Below are 20,025 nucleotides of genomic sequence, written 5' to 3'. Positions count from 1 at the left end.
CCCACTCCAAGTCTTCATGTGGCCCCAAGAGCTGCTTTTTGTAGGCTGCTGGTGCCCTCACCATCTTGTGCAGAACTTGTTTATTTGTGTTGCAGTGGCACTTATAGCTTCCAGAGGAGTGAGGTCCATTGTGTTATGTGCTGGGCACACAGCTGAATTGGAACGAGCACGGCTTTCTGTGTGAGTGCTCTAGAGAGAGAATAGATCATTAAGGTCACTTGTTTTCCTTACAGAGGCCAAGGCAGGATTGATTCCTACATTATATTCTATCTGTGTATGTATTTTTCCTTCCCAGTTTCATATAGCCAATGTGCCAGTATTACTCACTGCTCTTAGGAGAGTTTTCTGTTACCCACACTTCTTATTTGGACAAAGTTAGGCTTGACTTTTTTAAGCCCCCATTTTTCAAATGTTATTCTATTGTTTCCAGACAGGGAATATTCATGCAGAGAAGCAGCTTGTTGCAGAGGGAAAAGGGAAGGAAACCTCAGCCCCTGCCAGAGCAAAGAAAGGATTGGAGGAGGCAGCCTGAGTCAACCATAAGAAGGGTCCCACCAGCTCTTTCTACCTCCACCCACTTCTAGACACTCCTGGCCATGTTTGAGGCAGCACCATTGAATCCATTCAGCACTACAGCATTGTATCTATTCAGAGAAATGCACTTCAACAGGGCAACCACCCTTAAAAACAGCCCCATTGTTTCTCCTAAAAGCCTCATTGAAATCTGCGTATATAACTAGCTGCTGTTTTGTGAGTTAGCTATACTTGTGCATTACTGATTTGAAAGTGAATGCTCCTTGGAGGGTTATTTTATTTGAAATACAGCTTCTCCACCAAATGTTCCTCCTTTCTCCAGTAATATCGTTGTGGAGATTCCTCCCTCTACAAAGATGATCAATATTGCTTTGTGTGCCAGGATCTGATGGCAATTTGTGTTAAGGGCATTGGATCCGTGGTTTAACGAATCACATGGTTCTGTGTTTCTGTGTTTGCATGTTTACTAAGAAGCAGTTTTACCTGGCTTGCCCACCAGAGAGAGACACAAGCACTCACATGAGCACACATACACACACTTGCCTCTTGTCAATGAAACAGTAAAGGCAGTTGCACTAGAAGGAGTTGCCTCTCTGGGACAAGGAAAGGCATTCTACTTACTGCATTTTTTGCTCTCAAGGCATCTTGCAGTAGCAGATTTGTTTGAAGCATTAACAACACAAGCACAGACTGAGAATGCTGGCATAGCCAGCAACCAGACCCAGTAACACCTATTTCTCCAGGTCATGGTGTGAAATGGAGCAGGATGAAAAGGTGTGATAGATCTGTGAAGAGTTCATGTCTGGGTTTGCCAAAGTTCTAGTTTGTTTCATTAATCATACCTAGAAATTCCCCACATTATAAAAACACGTTATCAGGTGTTGTAAATGGAACCCAGCAAATACATTTGATGTCTAATATCGAAAGCAGTGTGCCAGCCTTCACCCCTTTTGTGAGCCGCATATTGATGATCATCAACTTATCAGCTTGTTTGGACCTTTAGCAACATTAAGTGCCTCTTTCAGGCTACAGCTGTAGCCAGGGGGTTTACCCATCACCTGCCCACTGATGCATCCCCCACCCAGCAATCACAGAGCCGTAGAATAGTTTGGGTTGGAAGGGACCTTAAAGCTCACCCAGTTCAAACCCCCTGCCATGGGCAGGGACACCTTCCACTGGAGCAGCTTGCTCCAAGCCCCTGTGTCCAACCTGGCCTTGAACACTGCCAGGGATGGGGCAGCCACAGCTTCTCTGGGCACCCTGTGCCAGCGCCTCAGCACCCTCACAGGGAAGAGCTTCTTCCTTAGATCTACTCTGAATCTATCCTCTTTTAGTTTAAAACCATTGCCCCTTGTCATATTGCTACACTAAAAAGTCTGTCCCCATCTGCCTTTTAAGCCCCCTTTAAGATCAGGTAGACCTCCATCACCCTTCCTATGGCTCCTGGTTTTATGAGTTTTGTCTGCAGGGTTATCTGTGTGTGGCACCAAGGTGCATGCTAAGACTGGCTTGTTAGGAAAAGCACATTCAGCCCTCAGATCTCCACTTTCAAATGAGGGGTTAAATAAACCTGTGGCAAATTCGACTGCTTCACAGAATGTGGTAATGGAGTTGATGCCATGTGGATGGCAGAAAGTGTACATGATATTGGCCAGTTGTTTGATACTGCCACTCTAAACGCCCCAAGAATTAGACCAATTTCACACTAGAAGAGGTGCTTGTTTCTCACATTTTCTTTCACAGTTGGAGTCCTGGTCACTTGTTGATCTTCTGTCCTCATAAAATCTTTCCAGTTCATTTAAAAGTTGGCTCTCTTGTGCATTTCTTAAATTCTTGTCAAAGCTCAAGGTTTGAAATGCTTTCTTACTTCTGAGACAGAGAGGGCAAAACTGAAAACAGGGTACCCTGACCCCAAAGGCCTTATGCTGCCAAATACAGTCAGCAAGAATTTGTGGTAAACGGGGCTATGAGATCATGCTCCAGCATTAAGTACTAACTAAATGACCATTTGTACTCAAAGGCTTCGAAATCTTATGCTTTCCCTTCAGCTTTCTCCAATGCACCTCTATAACACTAGAAGCTGGAGAGAATTCCAGACTTCTCGTCATAAGGCTGGTCAGTTATTTCCTTCCAGTTAAGGATATCTCTTCTTTCTACATCACTTTACAAAATAATGCTGTTGACTCTTTTTAATACGTTTGTTTGCTGGGTAACCCATGAACAAATGGTGCTGCCTGTGCTTTTCCCTCTTTCCCTCTCTCCAAGCAGGCTGTGCGCAGATGTGCGTGGAGCTGACTATTTATTACATGGTAACACAGACCAAATAGTATTATATTAACCAGTGATCATCTAGCGGCATTCTGGTTTAGACGGTGTCCAACATTTCAAGCTGACCTTTAAATGGTTGTAAAAATCTTTGCTCCAGAAGCAAAGTTACTTCTACATCTCTTAAAATTGTTCATATGTGACCTGTAACACACCTCAACTGAATCCTATTGAGCCTAAAATAAACCTGAATATGAAGGAAAAGTCCTCCATACTTAATACACAGTCCTAGCTATGGAAAGAGATGAAACTCAAGTCCTACACTGTTTCATGGTACAGAACTCACCAGATCTAAAAAGTTACTTCAGGAGTTCACCAGCAGATTAACTCTTACATCGATCAAGACCAAAAATATTGCTTACTAGCATTGATGCAAGATGTATTAAAAGGCAAGTAATTCACTTCATTGGTATCCCAGACATGGCTGCCAGGAGTTAACAGACTAACTCACACACAGTTAGGTAATCCCCACACTGCACTGCCTAGCACAACCTGCCAAATCATGCCTCGCACATACAGAAGGCCCTCACCCTGTTGTTCTGAAGATGATAGATAAGAACCAAATTATATGTAAGAATGCCCTTTTACATATTTGAATTGTTTTCTCTTTCTTCTGGTACTTATGACCTCTTGATCTCTACACATCAAGAACTTACAGTGAGACATCTATGAGTCCTTTGTGAAACTGAAAAAGCTGAAGGCTGTGTTTACTCTCTGCCCTTAAATTGTAAGCAACAAAGTTCAGAGTAACTGTGGTAAAAAAAGACCCTGCTTTCTGCCAAAGTTTACTGCCCAAGAGCCATCCCAGGATCCTGAGCTTGAAGAGCCAGTATTTCCCATGTTTCCACCTTCCATTTTGGGAAGCGATATAGTTAGGCAGGAATATTTCCTCAAGGATCCCTCTGTGTTGATGCAGCTTTTGAGAGAGAGAGGTCACTTTACACATTTGTTCCTTTGCTGTTATGGAAATCTCCTTCCCTGCTTGGCTCTGCTGTTGGTATACTCACTGCTTTGGCCAGCACAGATGGACACTGCAGAATCTTCTTTGTCACTGCAAGTTTTTGCTTGTTACCTGCATATCCACACGAATTAGCTATGGAGTACAGGCTGTTCCAAGGATTCTTCTGAACAGAAGCATGCATCTGTATAAATACAGACAGATATCAAACATCTTGGAAGCTCTCAAACAGGTGAACTCTGTAAATCTTTCTTTCATTAATACAGTCCCACAGGAGTTAGCAGGGGTATTTCATACTGGTGCTGTATCCACATGCATCTAGAAATGGGTGTATCTGCTCTGTAGGCTTTGAAACCAAATGAACAGGTAGAAAGTGATCATTTGTCTTGGGCTTAATATAAACTAGTATTACAGTTCATTTAAGGGCTTGAACTTGTGGCTATAGAGTTTGCAGCATTGACTATATGCTCAAGGATTGAAAAGCTGTTTATTATTGTTATTCATATTAAAGTAATGCTTACTGACTGGCCTAATTATGAAAATGCATAGCAGGAGAGAGGTTCTACCTGCAAATCTTAGACTATAAACTAAATAAGAGTGGGAGCAATATGGAAATGGAAAGCAAATGGAGGAAGTGCTAGAACTGGAACTCTCTGATCACAAACCAAGGTCTGCTTGTTTTAGCCCCACTGAATCTGTTATAATGTGGTACTTTCTATCAGGAGTTTCCCAGACACCCAACTGTAGATCTGGAGAGAGCAGAGAATGCTCATAAATAAGGATCCCAATTGCTTGTGGGGCTTAAAACTCTCTTTTAAGTGATGTCAAGGAGATGAGCTTGCTCCTGTTGGCTGTGATAGGGAAAAACTGTGTTTCATGTGCATTTGGGTTACCTGGAGGTTAGGAAACCTGGTAATGTGGTTGGAGTAGTAGGGCTGAATTAAGCTGGCTAACCTGTCTGATGAGGATGTGCAGTGTGGTAACAGAAGGTGTTGCAGCAAGTCTTTCAGGTGAAATAATTTTGTCTTTGCTCAATTCTCTTCCATTTTCAGAGATCCATGACATGATATCTCATTCCTGAGCTATGATTTCGGTTTCATCAAGAGCTACTTTACCTTAAAGATGCATTTTGAGGTTCTCTTCAAATAACTTCAATTTCCTTTTTATGTTGATGTAGACCTCAGCAAGGTACACACACACTCCTGCGACTGCCCTGGCCCGTAAGGTGACGATGATGGGTTCCAGCGTTGGAGCCGGAGGTTGCTGAACAAGCCCCCATGGAAGCCCCCGCCGAGGGGACACTCTGCGCGGCCGCTGTCCGCGGTGCTGAGCGGGCCCGGCCCCGCCGCCGCCTGCTGCCTTTGGAGGAGTCCACAGCTCTTCCATGGCTGCAGAGCAGGACCTGCCTTGGTCCAGCTTAGCCCTGCAACGCCCCAGAGGAGCCGGCTTTCCCCGTGAGAAAATGAGAGGTTTGTGCTGGTGATGCTCCCCTTGTGCCTCTGTCTGGCCACGGATGTGTTGTCATCTCTCATCTGTGGCCAAAGAAAAGGCTCTGCCTTCATGCGCTGTGGAGAAACACAAGGTAAGGTCCCACAGCAGCCTATGTGGCATGACTGGGCTTGCATTGCAAACAGGCTTTTCTCCAGACATGAGCAGCTATATATAAAAATATCTAGGAATCTTACTGCTATTGCTACTGATTTGGTTTTGTAGCATCACTGGTGCTGAGAGCACTCTTGCAGAAAAAATGATAGCCTTTGTCTAAAATTGTTATGCCTTGAAGCTTCATTGGCTGAGCTGGTGCTCTAGAGGGTTGAATTTTGTCTTTCCACTTCAATTCATGTGTCTGACTGTCCAATGATAACATACAGGAATTTAGCTGTAACATTAGAAAGCTTGTCTTAGCTGTAGGTAACAAAAAGGAGATAAAACTCAGACCTTAGGTTTCATACTAATTATATCCAAATTGATGTGAGGTTTGGCTCCTGGAGGAGTTTTGAGACAGTAACACCATCCCATCACAGAAACAGTACTCGCTGTCCTCCAGAGCCCACAGAATGTAAACACATATTCAAAACTCCTATTCACAGGAGGAGATTTCTAGAGATGTCTTCTGGGTCTCTGTATTTGGGCATTTTCCAACAGAATGAAAATATTCCTTCTTTACTTGTTTTTCTGAAACAGATTTATAGCAAACACTATATTCACTGGGTATCATCTTTTCCCCATTAATCCAGTCTCCTCAAATAACTTCCACATATTTGTTCTCAGCACTGAAAATACTCTAGAAATTCAAGATGTGTTGCACAAAAGTTTCTACCACCTCATTAGACGGCCTTTTCTTCTTTTATGTATCCATCTTAGACCTTGCTTTTTGTGAAAGTCCATGCATACAGTACCAGTCAGCTCCTTGGAGGAGCTTTGTTAGTAAGGCAGGGTACCACAGTCCTGGATAGAAACTTCAGGAGCTCGAATTGTAAATGAAATACAGACTAACATATCAACTGGAAATACAGCTTCTCCAACTGGTGCTTTCCCTTTGCAAAAGATACATTCCATGCTTAAAAGTTTGAATCAATTCCTCTGGATTTCTCCCCACTTTGCTTTTCTAATGAAAAAGAAAAGTTATCTCAACACAAATGGCCTAAGCTAAGACTGCAGGCTGTAAGTATTGGCATCATCTATGGGGATCGTTTTCTCACAAAACCCTGTTTAAATTCTGCATGACAAGGGATCTGATTTCATTAAGTAAAAGCAATAAGAGAACTGGCAAGTGGGAGAAAGGCAAACACACCAAGTTTCTTAGAATCTTAGGTTTAATAAAGGGTAACTGATTCATGCACCTCCAATGTTTTCCCTACAACCGTATTAGAACTATGCCAATAGAAGGAAGTATTAAATGCACATGCAAACACATTTAAGTGGGAGTAAATATCGGTTCTGTTAGTAAATAGCAAGAATGACAGTAAGAATATCTAAAAAGACACAATGAACTAAGAAATAATAAACGTAATCCCTTTCATTAAAAATGTTTCACACCATGGGGCCAGTAATCCAAGACTGTTTCCATAAGGCTCTGTTGTTTTAACAGCTGTGGCCATGGTATAAGGTTTCCCATTTAGAGCCTGAGGACAATTAAAGTCCTCCTTAACACCTGATGAAATGGGCTCTTGTTTACTAATTCATCTTGGTAATCAGCTGATCTTGAGGATGTTCACAGTGCTGTGTCCAGAGAAGTACAGAGATTATCTTGGAGCATGCACTCAGGAAGCCTTGGATTGCCTATTTATCCCTTCATCACTCTTTATGGCAACAGGCACTTTATTCTCCTGCCTACTTCTGTTTTCCATTTAGGATTTGGTTTATGAAACTGTTTAGAGGCCTCAGAGAGATTATGACCACCTAGTGGTAGGCACACTTTAGAGGTTTAAATTAAAGAGACCAGGCAGGAAAATAGGAAAGGAAGAAAGATCAGGGCTAATGAGAGGGAATGACTGCAAGCAGTGAATTGCAGTTGACCATGGTGGCTATTAAATTTATGATCACAATTTTGCCTCGTCTTAATTGAAGCAAGAGTATATATTGATACCTCCATCTACATAGGCTTTGCTGAGTATCAGTGTTCCCATTTCAGAGGAAGAACAGCAAGAAACTCACTGAATGACTAACAGTGCTTTTAAGAAAGCCAGAAATTCTGGTGAAGACACGAACTGGTTTCCAGTTCCTTATTTCAGCCTAGGGGTTAAGCTGTGAGGACTTCATTCCACACTTCTTACACATACCATGTTGTCCTTCCCTGGATTCTCTCTCTGACAGCAGTTCTGTAGCCAGGGTGAGGACTTCTTTCATTTGACCTTCCAGAGAGTTATCTTCACCTTTTGCTGAGGTGTGGTATCAGTAACCTTGGTCTCTCTCTGTGCTCTGCCTGCTTCCTTCCCAAGGCCCAGTCTGAATCCCTGAAGCTGCAGCTCCTGCCTTGCCAAAATTATGCTCACCAACAGGAGTTTCTTTCATCCTTCCTCCCCGCCATGTTTTCTGTGCACTAAAATAAGACATTATTTTGGAATTGGGAAATCAGTTTAAAAAAAAACTCCATGAGCTCTATCTTGCAAAATTTTCTCCAGATTGATCCCTGTGAAAGAGAATCATTGAATGGTTTGGGCTGGAAGGGATCTTAAAGCTCATCCGATTCCAACCCCTGGCATGGGTAGGGACACCTTCCACTAGAGCAGGTTGCTCCAAGCCCTGTCCAACCTGGCCTTGAACACTTGACTGAATATGTAAGGGAGACTCACCTTAGCAACAATCCAAACTCATGTTAGCATTCCTTTTCTTCTGGAGACAGAACTGAAAACAGCCTTGCGCGGGTTGGACTGTCTATTTGTCCTCTGGTTCCTTGGCTGGTTGTTTCACCTGCAAGAAAACACCTTTCATCCTCCCAGGCTGTGGCAGCTCAGCAGATGAGGCCTGTGATCCAGTCTTCTCTCATTGGCCATTAACACTACGTGTCACGTAAAGGTTTGTATTCTGGGTGAATCCTTACTAGTGTGATGTTTTTATCGTTGCTCACAGCAGGGGGATCAAACAGCAGAATGAGCTGCAGATAACTGAGGAGAAAAAGGGTCTGGGAGTTTATTACTTTGGTTTTTTTCATAGCAAGAACAAGAAAGAAAAGGCAACACCTCTTGGCAAACAGTTACATTAAATGCAGTTTGCAAGAACTGTGTATGAAAAGAAGTTGAAAGGCTTTTGATTATTCATGTAGAAAGGAGATGAAGAAGAGGTAACTTGGTGAAAGAGAATTAAAAAGATGTGGTTGAAGAAGATATCTTGGGAATGTCTGTTCTGCTGCTTCTAATGACATAACTTGGGACTATTCCTGTTAATAAAAGGTAGAAAATGAATATTAAAAATATTGTCATTTTTATTCTATGTAAGATTGACTGTGGAGCTCACTCCAGTAAAAACGTTTGACTTAACATTCAAATAAAAATCAGTCACTGGCACAGGCATAAAGAATAGCATTAACAGTAACAACTACATATAGAAAGCTAATAAACAATTGGGCTTAAGTTTCTCAGTAATTATTCAAAGCAGCAAGGTGGGGAGTAAACTGCTTATTAGAGAGTTCTTATATGTGACTCAGAAGCATGTCACATCAGGCAGCCCTCTGGACCACAGTGATGGTCCGAGGTCACCGTTTATATTACAGCCACTGCACAGACAGCATCACATCGATGGATTTCACATTAGCCTGCCTGGTAATTTTGCTTCCCAGTGACTATGACTTGATTCTGTTCAAGAGTTATTCTTTTGAAGTGGTTTTTTTCCTTTTCTCTAAAGAAATAAAATACTCTGAAGTTAATCGGGGACCTCATGTGCTTTTTTACATGTCACAAGGTCATGTATGTGGGGCTGATGACAGGGTTGCAAATGGAGACAAAGTGGTCAGAGGCTGCACTAATCCCTGGCATGAGGGATATGGAGGAACAGCAAATAAAGCAGGGCCTATGTTAAGTGGGTGGGCAAATGCTTTTGAAAAAAATCCTCTAAATAGGCTAATTCCTCTTTTCCCTTCATGGACGTGGCTAACATTGCTGTGTGTTCACCCTGGAGCTGCTCCTGGGCACTTTGCCTTCCTGGGAGGCACAGGACCAGACATCCTGTCCATGTACCTGTGAAAACATTCCTTGGGTTCAGATGAACAAACTGAAACACCCCACGCTGCCCTCAGCCTTTGTTACTGCTTGCTCACCCTAAGTCCTATGTGTAGCTGCTGCTAAAGGAAAGTTTGAGGAAGTCTGCCGGCCACGGGAAGACTTTCTTTATTTCCTTAAAAACTCATACCGGATATAAGTTTATATTTTGCTTATTTGCTTTCCTGCTAAATATTCCCACCATTCACATTCACTCACCGTAAGCCCAACGTTCCTTAGTTTGAGCTCAGAGGCCACAATGATGGGCACAAATAAAGATACCACATGAAATACCACAAAAAACTTTCAGCAGCAAGTAGCTTCCAGGAAGGTGGTTTGTGTTCATTGCTCCCATAGAATGGAATTCAGCAGTTCAGTGAAAACAAGCAAGCAGAGTCTCTGGACAGCACACGGCTTTAGAACAGCTTTGGGATAGGTGGCAAAAAGGGGAAACAAGGAAAAAAAAAAACAACAAGAAATGGGACTATTATTTATAAGCAGTTTGTTGATTCGGGATCACTGGTTGTACCAATTTGTGTATGCGTGATGTTTAACTTGTCCCACACAGCGACACAGCTACAGGTGCTATTTCCTTCCTCCTTTTATAGAAATCAGATGAACATCTCTTGATTTGTTCTCCTTTAGTAGAAAGGATGGGAGACAGGCACCCAAGAACCCCCTGCATTTGAGGTGCTGCAAGTTCCAAAGGGAACTCCCTCCGTGTTGGGGTCCAAGGTTTTGACCCGAGTCACAGGACTAGGTCTGTGATAACGCTGCATGGGACTGCAGAGCCTCCAGCTTTTCCTCTGCCCCCAGCCCAGAAGCAGCCTCGGGTATAGAGGTGGGAGAGGTGGCATTTGAAAGAGACGGGGGGGGGGGGGGGGGAAATAATTAATAATGATGTCCTGAAGTATTTCTTTTGCTTGAGTGCTCAGATAAGGCCCCTTCACACCTCAGGGCACATCCTTATTTGGAAATATTCAGAAATAATAATAGCAATAAGAATAAAACCATCCAGCTCTTCACATGTTTACTGAGGGCTGAAAAGCTGTAAAATAAGGATTTTGGCTTTAGTGTAGGCAATTTAGCTTGATGCTGGCTTAAACTGCCTTAGATGAGGAGTAAAGGGCTGACAATGACCACGGCTTCAGCCCCGGTACTGTGTGTCAGACCAGCAACCAGGGGAAAAGGGCCTCATGGTGCCTGCTCCACTGTTTCTGGTTGCAAAAATAGAAGAGCAGAGAAATCCTCTTTTCAGCTGAAGGCACCTGAGGCAGTTCCAGCAGGACACATTCGTGCTGGTGTTCCCCATGGCTCACGGTGCAGCAGCAGGTTTGGGCCACAAAGTGGTCCTATCTCAACAGGAGGGACAGGACAAGCTCAGAACACAGGACAGACACACACAGGGCAGGGGAGCCGGGGAAGCTCTGAGGGTTGGTGAGTGCCTCTATGGCAAAGGTAGCCCAGGCCAGGGCTCCTCTCTTTGTCCAGGGATGCGGGTGCTGCTGTGCAGCCCATGCAGGCAAGGCAGAAACCCAGAACTATCCCCCAGGGTGTCCCTGGCAGATCTGCTTTGCCACTCTCAGCTCTTTTCTTTTTACCACTGCTTCCCTTCCCCTTCCCTTGAAGTTTTTCAGTCTTGACCAAAGGTTCATTGTCACCTCTTCAAATGTCACCTTCCATCCCCTCCTTTGCCCTGCTCACCCTTCCCCAGATCATTTCTACACACTTGAAGAGCAAACAACAAATCACCATCGTCACCACATCTTTCCCTCTTAATCCAGGGCCGTGCATCCTCCGTGGCTAGGACAGGCTCATGGCAAAGCTCAGCAGAGGCCGCACTGGGATTCCAGGGAGATGCCTGGGGAGCCATGGATTGAGACCTCCCTGTGGCTCTGGAAGAATGGAGGCCTCAGAGGGGGGGCTTCCAAAAAACAGGGATACTGCCCCATACCGGCATCCCAGCAAAGGACTCTCAGGGCTGGGCTGCCAAATGGGACGGAAGCAGGAGCTGTTTAGGTATTAATATCCATATTTATGCACACAAGCATATATATATTTGTATATGTATTTATATATGCTTATATAGGGCTATATAGATAGGCACACATGTATGTGCATCCATAAGCCAGGCCCGGCACCCGCTGCAAGCAGGAGAAGGGGTGCAGAAGTGAGGGACCCGCACACCAGGATGGAGGTGACATTGGGATAGGCTGGGCACCCAGCTTGTCTCCCCATGCAGGACAGTGCCACCACGACCACAAGGACAGCCATGGGTAGGGGATTGGGCCCACGGGGTAAGGAGCGCTGCGAGAAATGGGCTGGAGCCGGGAAGGGGACTGGGAATGCCCCAAACTGCTCCAGAAGGAAAAGGGAAAAGATCCCGCTCCATGAAAGGGACCTTACAACCCCCTTTTTCAGAATTAGAAGTAAAATATAAAAATTAAATAAAAACTGTGAACTTACAGAGGGATTGGGTTTGGGGGGGTTTCAGCAGCGCGTACATTAGATTAAAGTAATGTGGGTGCTATGAATATAAGACGAAAATACACCTAATTCCATCATCATATAGATATAATATATTTCACTCTCACCACATAAATACAAAACATCCAAATATCCAAAACATTCAGAACAAAAGTTAGTAGCAAGGGCTCAGCGCTCGATTCATCCATTATTTGTTTCTTTTCCCGACTAGTTGCCTAGAAACTTCCGACGTAAATAATTTACAATAAAATTACTATTTTCTTTCTGTCCATCTCCTTCTGCCCGCTTCTAGAATTAATTCTCTATTCTACAGCAACCATTCCACTTGTTGTCAAATTTTTTTCTCTTTTTTCTTTTCTTTTCTCTTTTTTTCTTTTTTTTTTTTTTTTTTTGGTTACAGTTTGGTGGCACGGATTTATACAGTTTGTAAACGTTAAACGTGAAAGAAAGAAAAGAAACTTCAAACCAAAGTCAAGAATATTAATCGCTTGTTTCCAAAGAGCTCGCTAAAAGTACAGCATCCCTTTTCCGGCAAATCATTCAAGTACCGAGATTGAACAGGAAATATTCGATCCGGAATACTAGAGGGTGAATACATGTTTGTGGAGAAAATAGCAGTAGGAATTATGAAGGCAAAAAAAAAGGAGGAGCTTGTTACATAGATGTATTTTAAAGTACAAAAATAACATTAAAAGATACGCTTTTTATATTTGACGTTCGTTTTAAATGAAGTGTGAGCGATATACGCGAGGGCTGGTTTAGGAGGAAGGAAGGCTAAAGATTGGTTTTGTTTCATTTTGATGCGCGTTGAAATTTTTTGGGGAAAAAAATCGAATAGAAGAAAAAAATTAACAGAAAAAATACTATCGCAACAGATCTGGATGCAAATCGAGTCGCGATTTATCCATCCTTTATCTGCAGATTTGTTTTTGTAGATAAGGACCTCGGGGCTGGCCCGTGGGAATGCGAGGGGTGGAAATGGGGGGAAAAAGAAAGGAAAATACAAGGGAAAATAGGGGCTTTGTGTTATCTCGAAGGGGGAGACAGTTTGATCCAAAATCTCTGCAGCCACTGGTTTCTGTCTCCCCGCTCCGTGCGTGTTATTTGCAAGCAGCCCGCTCCGGCCCTTCCCACGTTCGGGATTCACGGTGGAAAAGGGAAGCTGCTGGCCGTTTTCCCGGCCGGTGTTCCGGGCGAGCGGCAAGGAGCTTTCCCGGGGTCTGCAGTGCAGTGGGTGTGCTGGAACTGGGGGCACGGGTGAAGCCCCCAACCCCTTGTGCTTCGGAGTCACTGAGGGGGGAAAAAAACCAAACCCGGGCATCACCTGGCAGCTCCATCTTCCTCTCTCCGAAATCCCTTTCCCTCGCTTGGCATCGGATACAGCGGGCCCGAAAGAGCCAAACCGCACCCCGTCCGCTCTCCCTCCTCTTCCCTTTCCTACCGGTGGCAAAGCAAACGAACAGACTCCCCCCTCCCTCTCCGAAAGGACACACGGACGCCGGGCCGGCTGGGCAGGGGAGCATCGGGGACTGCCCCGCTCCCGCAGCCCCCGGTCGCTGCCTCGCCTCGCCCCGCGGGCACCGGGACCCCGCTCCTCTCCGCACCGGCCCGCGGAGGCAACCGCGCCGCGGGGCTTGGAGGCGGCGAGGGAGGGAAGAAGGGATGGATGGAGGGGCCCGCCGCGCCGCCCGCCCCATAAATATCGCCACAAATAGAGACTATAAATATAAATACGGGGAAGTTACTTAGAGTCAGTCCAGTGCTTTTTTCTCAGCGCTTTCTTTATTGTTGGTCCGGGAGTAGGGCTCGAAGGCCGACGAGCTCAGGTAGCGGGCCGACAGTTCCTGCAAGTTGCCCGCCAGCGAACCGGCCACGGCCAAGGGCGCGGAGGAGAGCCTCCCGGCCACCGAGCCCAGCAGCGCGGGCACCGGCAGCCCGAACAGCCCGTGCCCAGCGGCGGCCGCCCCGTGCAGCGCTGCCGGCGGCGGGGGCCCGGCCGCGGTGCTGGCGGCCGGTGGATGAGGGGAGCCGCCGCCCCCGGGACCCGCAGCCGCCGCCGCGCTGCCGCTGCCCGCAGCCAGGCCGGGCCCGCGTAGCGCCGAGCCCAGCGCTCCGGTAGCGCAGGGAGGCAGGAGGCCCGGCAGCCCCGGCGGGGAGAGCAGCCGGCCTTGCTCCAGCAGCCGCAGGACGCTGCAGGTAGCGGCTGTCTCGGACACCACCGACCGCAGCTCGGAGTCCTTGCCCTGGTCCTTTTTCTGCTTGGTGCGCCGGTTCTGGAACCAGACCTTGACCTGCAGGCCGGGGAGAGAGCAGGGTCAGCGGGGCGGGCTGCGACCGGCGCCCCCCGACCGGTGCCCGGGCCCCGCGGGGCGGAGCGGGAGGGCTGCGGGGGAGGGGGGGGGGGCTCCAGCCCGCACCTGCTAACGGGAGCGCTTTAGGAAGGCACAGAACGACCCTTTCCCACCCCCCAAGCCCGGGGTTCCCCGTTTTGGGGTTCGCCCGGAGGGAACAGGGGACAAACACTCCTTATCGCACTGCATCTGTAGCCTGATCCGTCTCACTTTATCCGATTTCACCGTACTCCAGCCCTTTCCTCAACGGTTTATTCCGAGCCAGCTCAGCCCCAAGAACTCAGGACCCTCTCTGCGTTCCCACACTGCTGCCTGCCCAGGCCCAGCTGCCTTTCCTGGGTGGGACAACAACTCCATGTTCCCTTTCCAACCTCCTGGCCTGGATACTCTCTCCTCATCCATTTTAGACAATACTGAACTTCAAACTGAAATCCTGGAAACCACTCCCGGGAATAATAACAATAATGATAATAACATCCAAACCAAACCCCCAAACACCCGTGGCGGTTTCTGTAACCTACGAGCTATTGAACTTGTCATTCCTATCCGGCAAGGGAAAGAAAAAAGGTAATTATCTTGTCGGGGGGGTTATTATTGCACGATGTTTTGCAAAAATATGAAACTGCCTTTCAAAAGTTTGAGCTTTTTTAGACTTTCCCCCACACTCTCACAGTTCTAACCCTCCTCACGCCCCACGCACAGTTCTAACCCTCCTGACGCCCCACGGCCTCTCTGCTCTGCTGGACAGAGGGGCCGGAAATACAAGCACCCAAAATACGGCCCAAACTTCAGGCCCGTCCCCGCATCTCCCGTACCCAGGGCAGAGTGCTCGGATCAGCCTCCTCTAACCGGCAGCCCCCGGGACGGTGCCAGCTTCCCCCCGATATTCCGCTTGCTGCTGGCCGGGAGCGCCTTGGCCGCTCCTTGCCTCTCCGCTGCCGCAGCCGCGCAACTCCACCCCAGGGCAGCCCGCACCGGCACCTCGGAGCCGGGAGCACCGAGCCCCGACGGGGCCCGGGGGGGTCCCCGCGGTGGGAGCCGCGCTCCGGCCCGGGGAAGGGTCTGGCTTCATGGCCAAGCTCCCTCGGCCCCGCGCAGACCCAGGGGGGCCATGTGCTGGGACGCGCAGGGCGGCGGAACCCCCCTTTGGCCGCAGCCGTTCCCGAGCCGCACACAGCTACAGGTCCCTCAGCCACGCACCCCTAGCTTCATCCCTTCTCCAGACCCGACACGCGTGGGCCTCTACCCACCAGCTCCCTCGGCCTGCGCGGTGGCGCGCAAGAGGCGCGCAGACGACGCGCAGGGCAGTAGCTCCGGCCCACACGTGGGGCCTGGAGCAGGGGAGGTGGCCGGGCCCGGATGGGAGCTTCCACGGAGGGACACGGGACAGGGACAGGGCAGCCGGGGGTCCCCGTCCTTCTGGGACTACCTGAGTCTCGGAGAGATTGAGCTGGCGGGCGAGCTCGGTGCGCTCCCGCCCCACGACGTACTGGCAGCGCTGGAACTCCATCTCCAGGCGGTAGAGCTGCTCGGCCGTGAAGGAGGTGCGGGTCCGCTTGGGACGGTCCAGATCAAGCCCTTTGGGCAGAATAATCTCTCTGATTGAACCTTTGGCATCTGGCAAAGAAAGGCGCAGTCAGTTTTACACCCAGGCAACCTTCTTCTCTCATTTTCTCCCCCCATTTTATCATTCCTTTTAATATTTCCAAACGAAAGGGACGTCGCCAGCGCCTTCAAGCCCAAGCCCCGAGTCGGGATGGAGACTGCGGCACTGCACCTACCCACTGCACCCAAGGAAGAGGATAAAAATCCCCAAACACCCAACAGAGAAGGAAGGAGGGGGAGATGGGGGGCCAAAGCTCTGGAAATAATCCCATCAGCCCAGTTAAAAATCGTTTTGATTTTGAATATATCCCACTGACACTACAACACTGCCGCATCACCCACATTCTCTCCGGAGAGCTGGGGAAGGATCCTCCAGGCCGGGCTTTGTGCCTGGAGCTCAGGGTTACTCTTTGTTCCCCCTGAAGCTCCCAGGTTAGGGCTCGCTGGAAGCCACCCCCTACTCCCCCCAAAATAGAAAACCTCCCTATTATCCACGTATTGAATTTTGTTAGACTTTTCCATGGAAAATAAGGCAGGCAGGAGCTTTTTGGGCACAGGCAGCGCTGGCTGAGTGCCCACCCTGGATGTGGGGACACCCCAGCCCGCCCCGCATCCCGAGCAAGCAAGCTCCGGGATTTTGGCAAACAGGAGAAGAAGGAGGGGAGGAAAAAAGGGGGAAAAGCTAACCCAAGGCACCAAAGAGCCCGCAGAAACCTCACTCCTCTGGTAGCCCGGACCGAAAGAAAGCGGGACAAATCTTGTTAACACCACTGTCAAGCTAGGACCAGATTCATGTTACATTAAAGCCTTCCCAACTTTGCTTTCCGTAATTTTACCTCCTCGGTACGTTTTAAATCAGAGACAATCACATCATTTTAATCTGACCCCCTCTCTGGGTCAATCGGTCGCGCAAGGATTAATTATTGTTTACAAGGCCTTGCTTCGCACTAATTTCGGTTCGATTCTGTTCGCTCCCTCCTCCCCCAAAATTCTCCTTAATAAATCCGAAATTTCTGCAGGTAAATTTTAAATTATGATTATTATTTTTTTTTCGGAGGGGGGAGGAATAGGATGATTTAATTACTTCAGCCTGGAGAGAAGACGACCGTTGGGGGAAATTAAACGTATAACCATATAATAAAAGATAAGGGTTAAGAAGCCCTTCGTGGTGCCCCCATTCGTTTTAAGGGTGATGGCTATTCCAAACCAGCCCTTTCTGCAGGGGACCCTGCTGCCCGCTTCCACACCGGGCGGGAACCGCGGCCCCGCGCCATTGTGCGCGGCGGCCGAGATGCGCGGGCGCGGAAGGAGCGCGCCCGGCCTCGGGGCAGAGCCAGCGCCAGAGCCGTGGCCCCGGCGGGCTCCCCGTGGGGACGGGCACCCAGGGAGGGGTGCAACGCGGGCAATAAAACCCGTTAAAACCCGACGGGACCGGGCGGAGCGGGGGGGGAACCACCGCGGCCGAAGTTCTCCCGCAGCCACGGAGGCGATTCGCCGCAGCACACGGGGCTGGAGCGCGGTGCAGGGCCGCAGGAAGAGCTTCCAAGCCGGGGGGGGTACCCAAGGCAAAGCGACGAAATAAGCACATCTCACAGCTCACCCCCACCCGCCGCGAAATCCCTTAAACTCATACCTCTAACTAGGATCCTCCTGCAATAGTCCGGGTCAGCCGAACTAGATTTACTTTTATTACAACCTTCCGTAGCTGCAGAGGCAGAAAAAGTCCCTTGCTGATCCTTCAAAAAAGAAGTAGAAATATTTCCTTCAGCCCCTTTGCTTTCCTTGCCCTCTTTATGTCCGTTCTTCGAGACCCGGTTAGCTTCAGTCTCTGAACTGCATCTAACGTCCATTTTGTCTTGTTTCCCAAACATGTAGTGCAATAAAAACAAAACGGAAAAAAAACCACCACCAACAAAAAAAAAATAGAAGAGTAGAAGAAGAAGAAGGCGAAGTCTATGTTGGATATTGCACGGCTTAGGGTCAGATCGGTGGGGATCTGTAAAAGCACCTTGAGTAAGGAAGATCGGGTTTTATCCCACTGGAAAAGCAGCGGCTTCCTCAGTTCCAGCGTCCTAATGTGACTGTCCAGCTTCCCAGAGCGCCCAGTGATCAGGTACTCAACAGTACAACTCTAAAATGATTTAATGTCTGCCTTATTACAGAGACATGTAGTTGTTAGACACACAGAGGGACGCGCACTCGCTGTTTCAATTGATTACGGGTAATTTTGCAGCCTCCACATTTAGGTTACCTCATGAATACACTAAATTGTTTGGATAATATATCAGATCGTAATGGATGGTTTGTGTGCTTGTCCCCAATCAAGTAGAGTTTAGCCAGTGAATAAACTGAAATGATTGGTCTTGCTTTCAGGAAACACACAATCAAAAGACTGAGACTTCCAGAAAAAAAAAAACGGAGAAAAAAAAAAAAAAAAAGAAAAAGGAGGAAAAAAAGGGGGGGGGGGAGAGAGGAAAAAAAAAAAACTTTTGACAAGATTCACCCTGAATTGTTAGCACCATTAGCAGCCATTATTAACTTTCTTCAGTATGCCTTTGACCTCCCGATTATAGAGTGGCTTTCTCCAAAGCACGCCAAATACATCTGAATAAAGCTGCTGGGAAGTGCTGGAAAAATGCAGTTGCAGGGGGGTGGAAAAAGCAAAAACCCACCAGCAAAACCACAGCCAAAAAATAAGAGAAAAGAGCCCCCTGAATTCTAAACAAACAAACAGATCCCCAGCACGCACAGGCATCAAAAGTTGGTCCTTCCAGCAGATCTCTCCAATGAAGCAGGTTATCTTGGCCAGCAGAAATCCTCGTTAACACATCTCCCCACAGACAGCCATCTTAAACTCCTACCTCTCCTTACTTCAGTCCCGATACTCGCTTTTTGTGCTTCTCCCTGTGTGTGTGCGTGTGTATGTGTGCGTGCATGTGTGTGTGCTAATTCTGCACCTTCGCAAACACTGAACCTATTCGCAGAGCCTGCTCATTGGGGAAAAAAAAAAGAAGGAGGAAGAAAAAAAAAAGAGCCAGCATTGTGCTCAGTGGATCCAGGAGGGGGGAGAAAGGGAGAGGGGGAGAAAGAGGGAAAGAGGGAGGGAAGGAAAGGGAAGGAGGGAGGGAGAGAGAGAGAGATAGCCCGTGAAAAATCTCAACTGCGTTATCCACTAAAGGAGAAAAAAAAAAGTTTTACTCTAGCTATTTCATTGTCTCTGCTACAATATCTTTGAGAACCGCAACAGCCAGTAATCCAATAAGACCGTTGATTAGGCTACAATGATTCAATTCAAGCAAATGGCCTTGTGCAAAGAGCATGCTCCAGTCCTTCTTGTCACCTTGCAGGGCAGAAGCCCTCTTCATGCTGCTCTCCTTATTCATTCCTTTATGGGAAATGTAGAGCAAAAGGAGTGAAAGATGGCAATTATCTAATTGGACTATTAACAAACAATTCTCTGAGTGTGGCTGTCTGGCAGTGGTTCTTGGGCGAGGTGAAAGGCCACATGTTGCACTGGCCCCATTCACAAAGAGTTTAGGGGCCTGAGAGGGAGAGAAAGAATTTTCCCTGAGAATTTTTCACACAAACACCGGAGTATCCATCAGGAGCGCTCCTCTCCGCCCTGCCCTCCGCCTGCCTGGGAATGCTACCCACCTGGAGCAGGCTGGGGGAGCTCTGTGGTTTACTGCGGGGGAGAGCAGCGGGTAAAGGCAGAACAGGGCGCCCTTCCCTTGGCCAGAGATGCTCAGCCCCAAGGGCCTCATCCTGCTCCCGCTGGAGGAATAATAGCCCTCGTCCCACAGGACCCAGTCTTTGTGCATGGTGGTGTAATGAAGTGAAGGATCCAGTGCTAAGGTTTCATCATCATAAGTAGGATATTTAGGGGAGAAAAGGAAAGAAGGGGAGGAGAAGAGAAAGGAAGGGAGAATGAAAGAAGGAAAGGAAAGGAGAAGAAAAAAGAGAAAGGAATGGAAAATGAAAGAAGGAAAGGGAAAATAAATGAAAAAAGAAAAGAAAAAAGAATAAAGAAAAGAAAAGAAAAGAAAAGAAAAGAAAAGAAAAGAAAAGA

The 20,025-nt window shown here is 47.6% G+C and overlaps 1 protein-coding gene across 2 annotated transcripts; it reads right to left on the bottom strand.

The window, feature by feature from the left end:
- Nucleotides 1–12,951: 12,951 nt before the first annotated feature.
- Nucleotides 12,952–19,242, bottom strand: VAX1 (ventral anterior homeobox 1). 2 transcript variants are annotated; one of them, XM_061364232.1, is made up of 4 exons: nucleotides 18,706–19,242; nucleotides 17,590–17,692; nucleotides 15,781–15,968; nucleotides 12,952–14,291 (listed from the first exon to the last, which is right to left on the bottom strand). In XM_061364232.1, exons 1-4 carry the CDS (start codon nucleotides 18,709–18,711, stop codon nucleotides 13,752–13,754), a joined length of 837 nt encoding a protein of 278 aa, XP_061220216.1. In that variant the 5' UTR covers nucleotides 18,712–19,242; the 3' UTR covers nucleotides 12,952–13,751. The 2 variants fall into 2 exon arrangements, with proteins under 2 accessions (XP_061220216.1, XP_061220218.1); XM_061364234.1 differs by lacking the exon at nucleotides 18,706–19,242 and having other exon boundaries at nucleotides 17,590–18,359.
- Nucleotides 19,243–20,025: the final 783 nt, after the last annotated feature.

The sequence above is a fragment of the Neopsephotus bourkii genome, unplaced genomic scaffold (genome assembly GCF_033783945.1).
Source record: "Neopsephotus bourkii isolate Nb327-2 ecotype Australia unplaced genomic scaffold, CSIRO-AGI_Nbou_v1 NB_1189, whole genome shotgun sequence".
NCBI classification, from domain to species: Eukaryota; Metazoa; Chordata; class Aves; order Psittaciformes; family Psittacidae; genus Neopsephotus; species Neopsephotus bourkii.
Note: the sequence above shows the minus strand (reverse complement) of the source record. Positions and strands in the feature narration are given on the sequence as shown.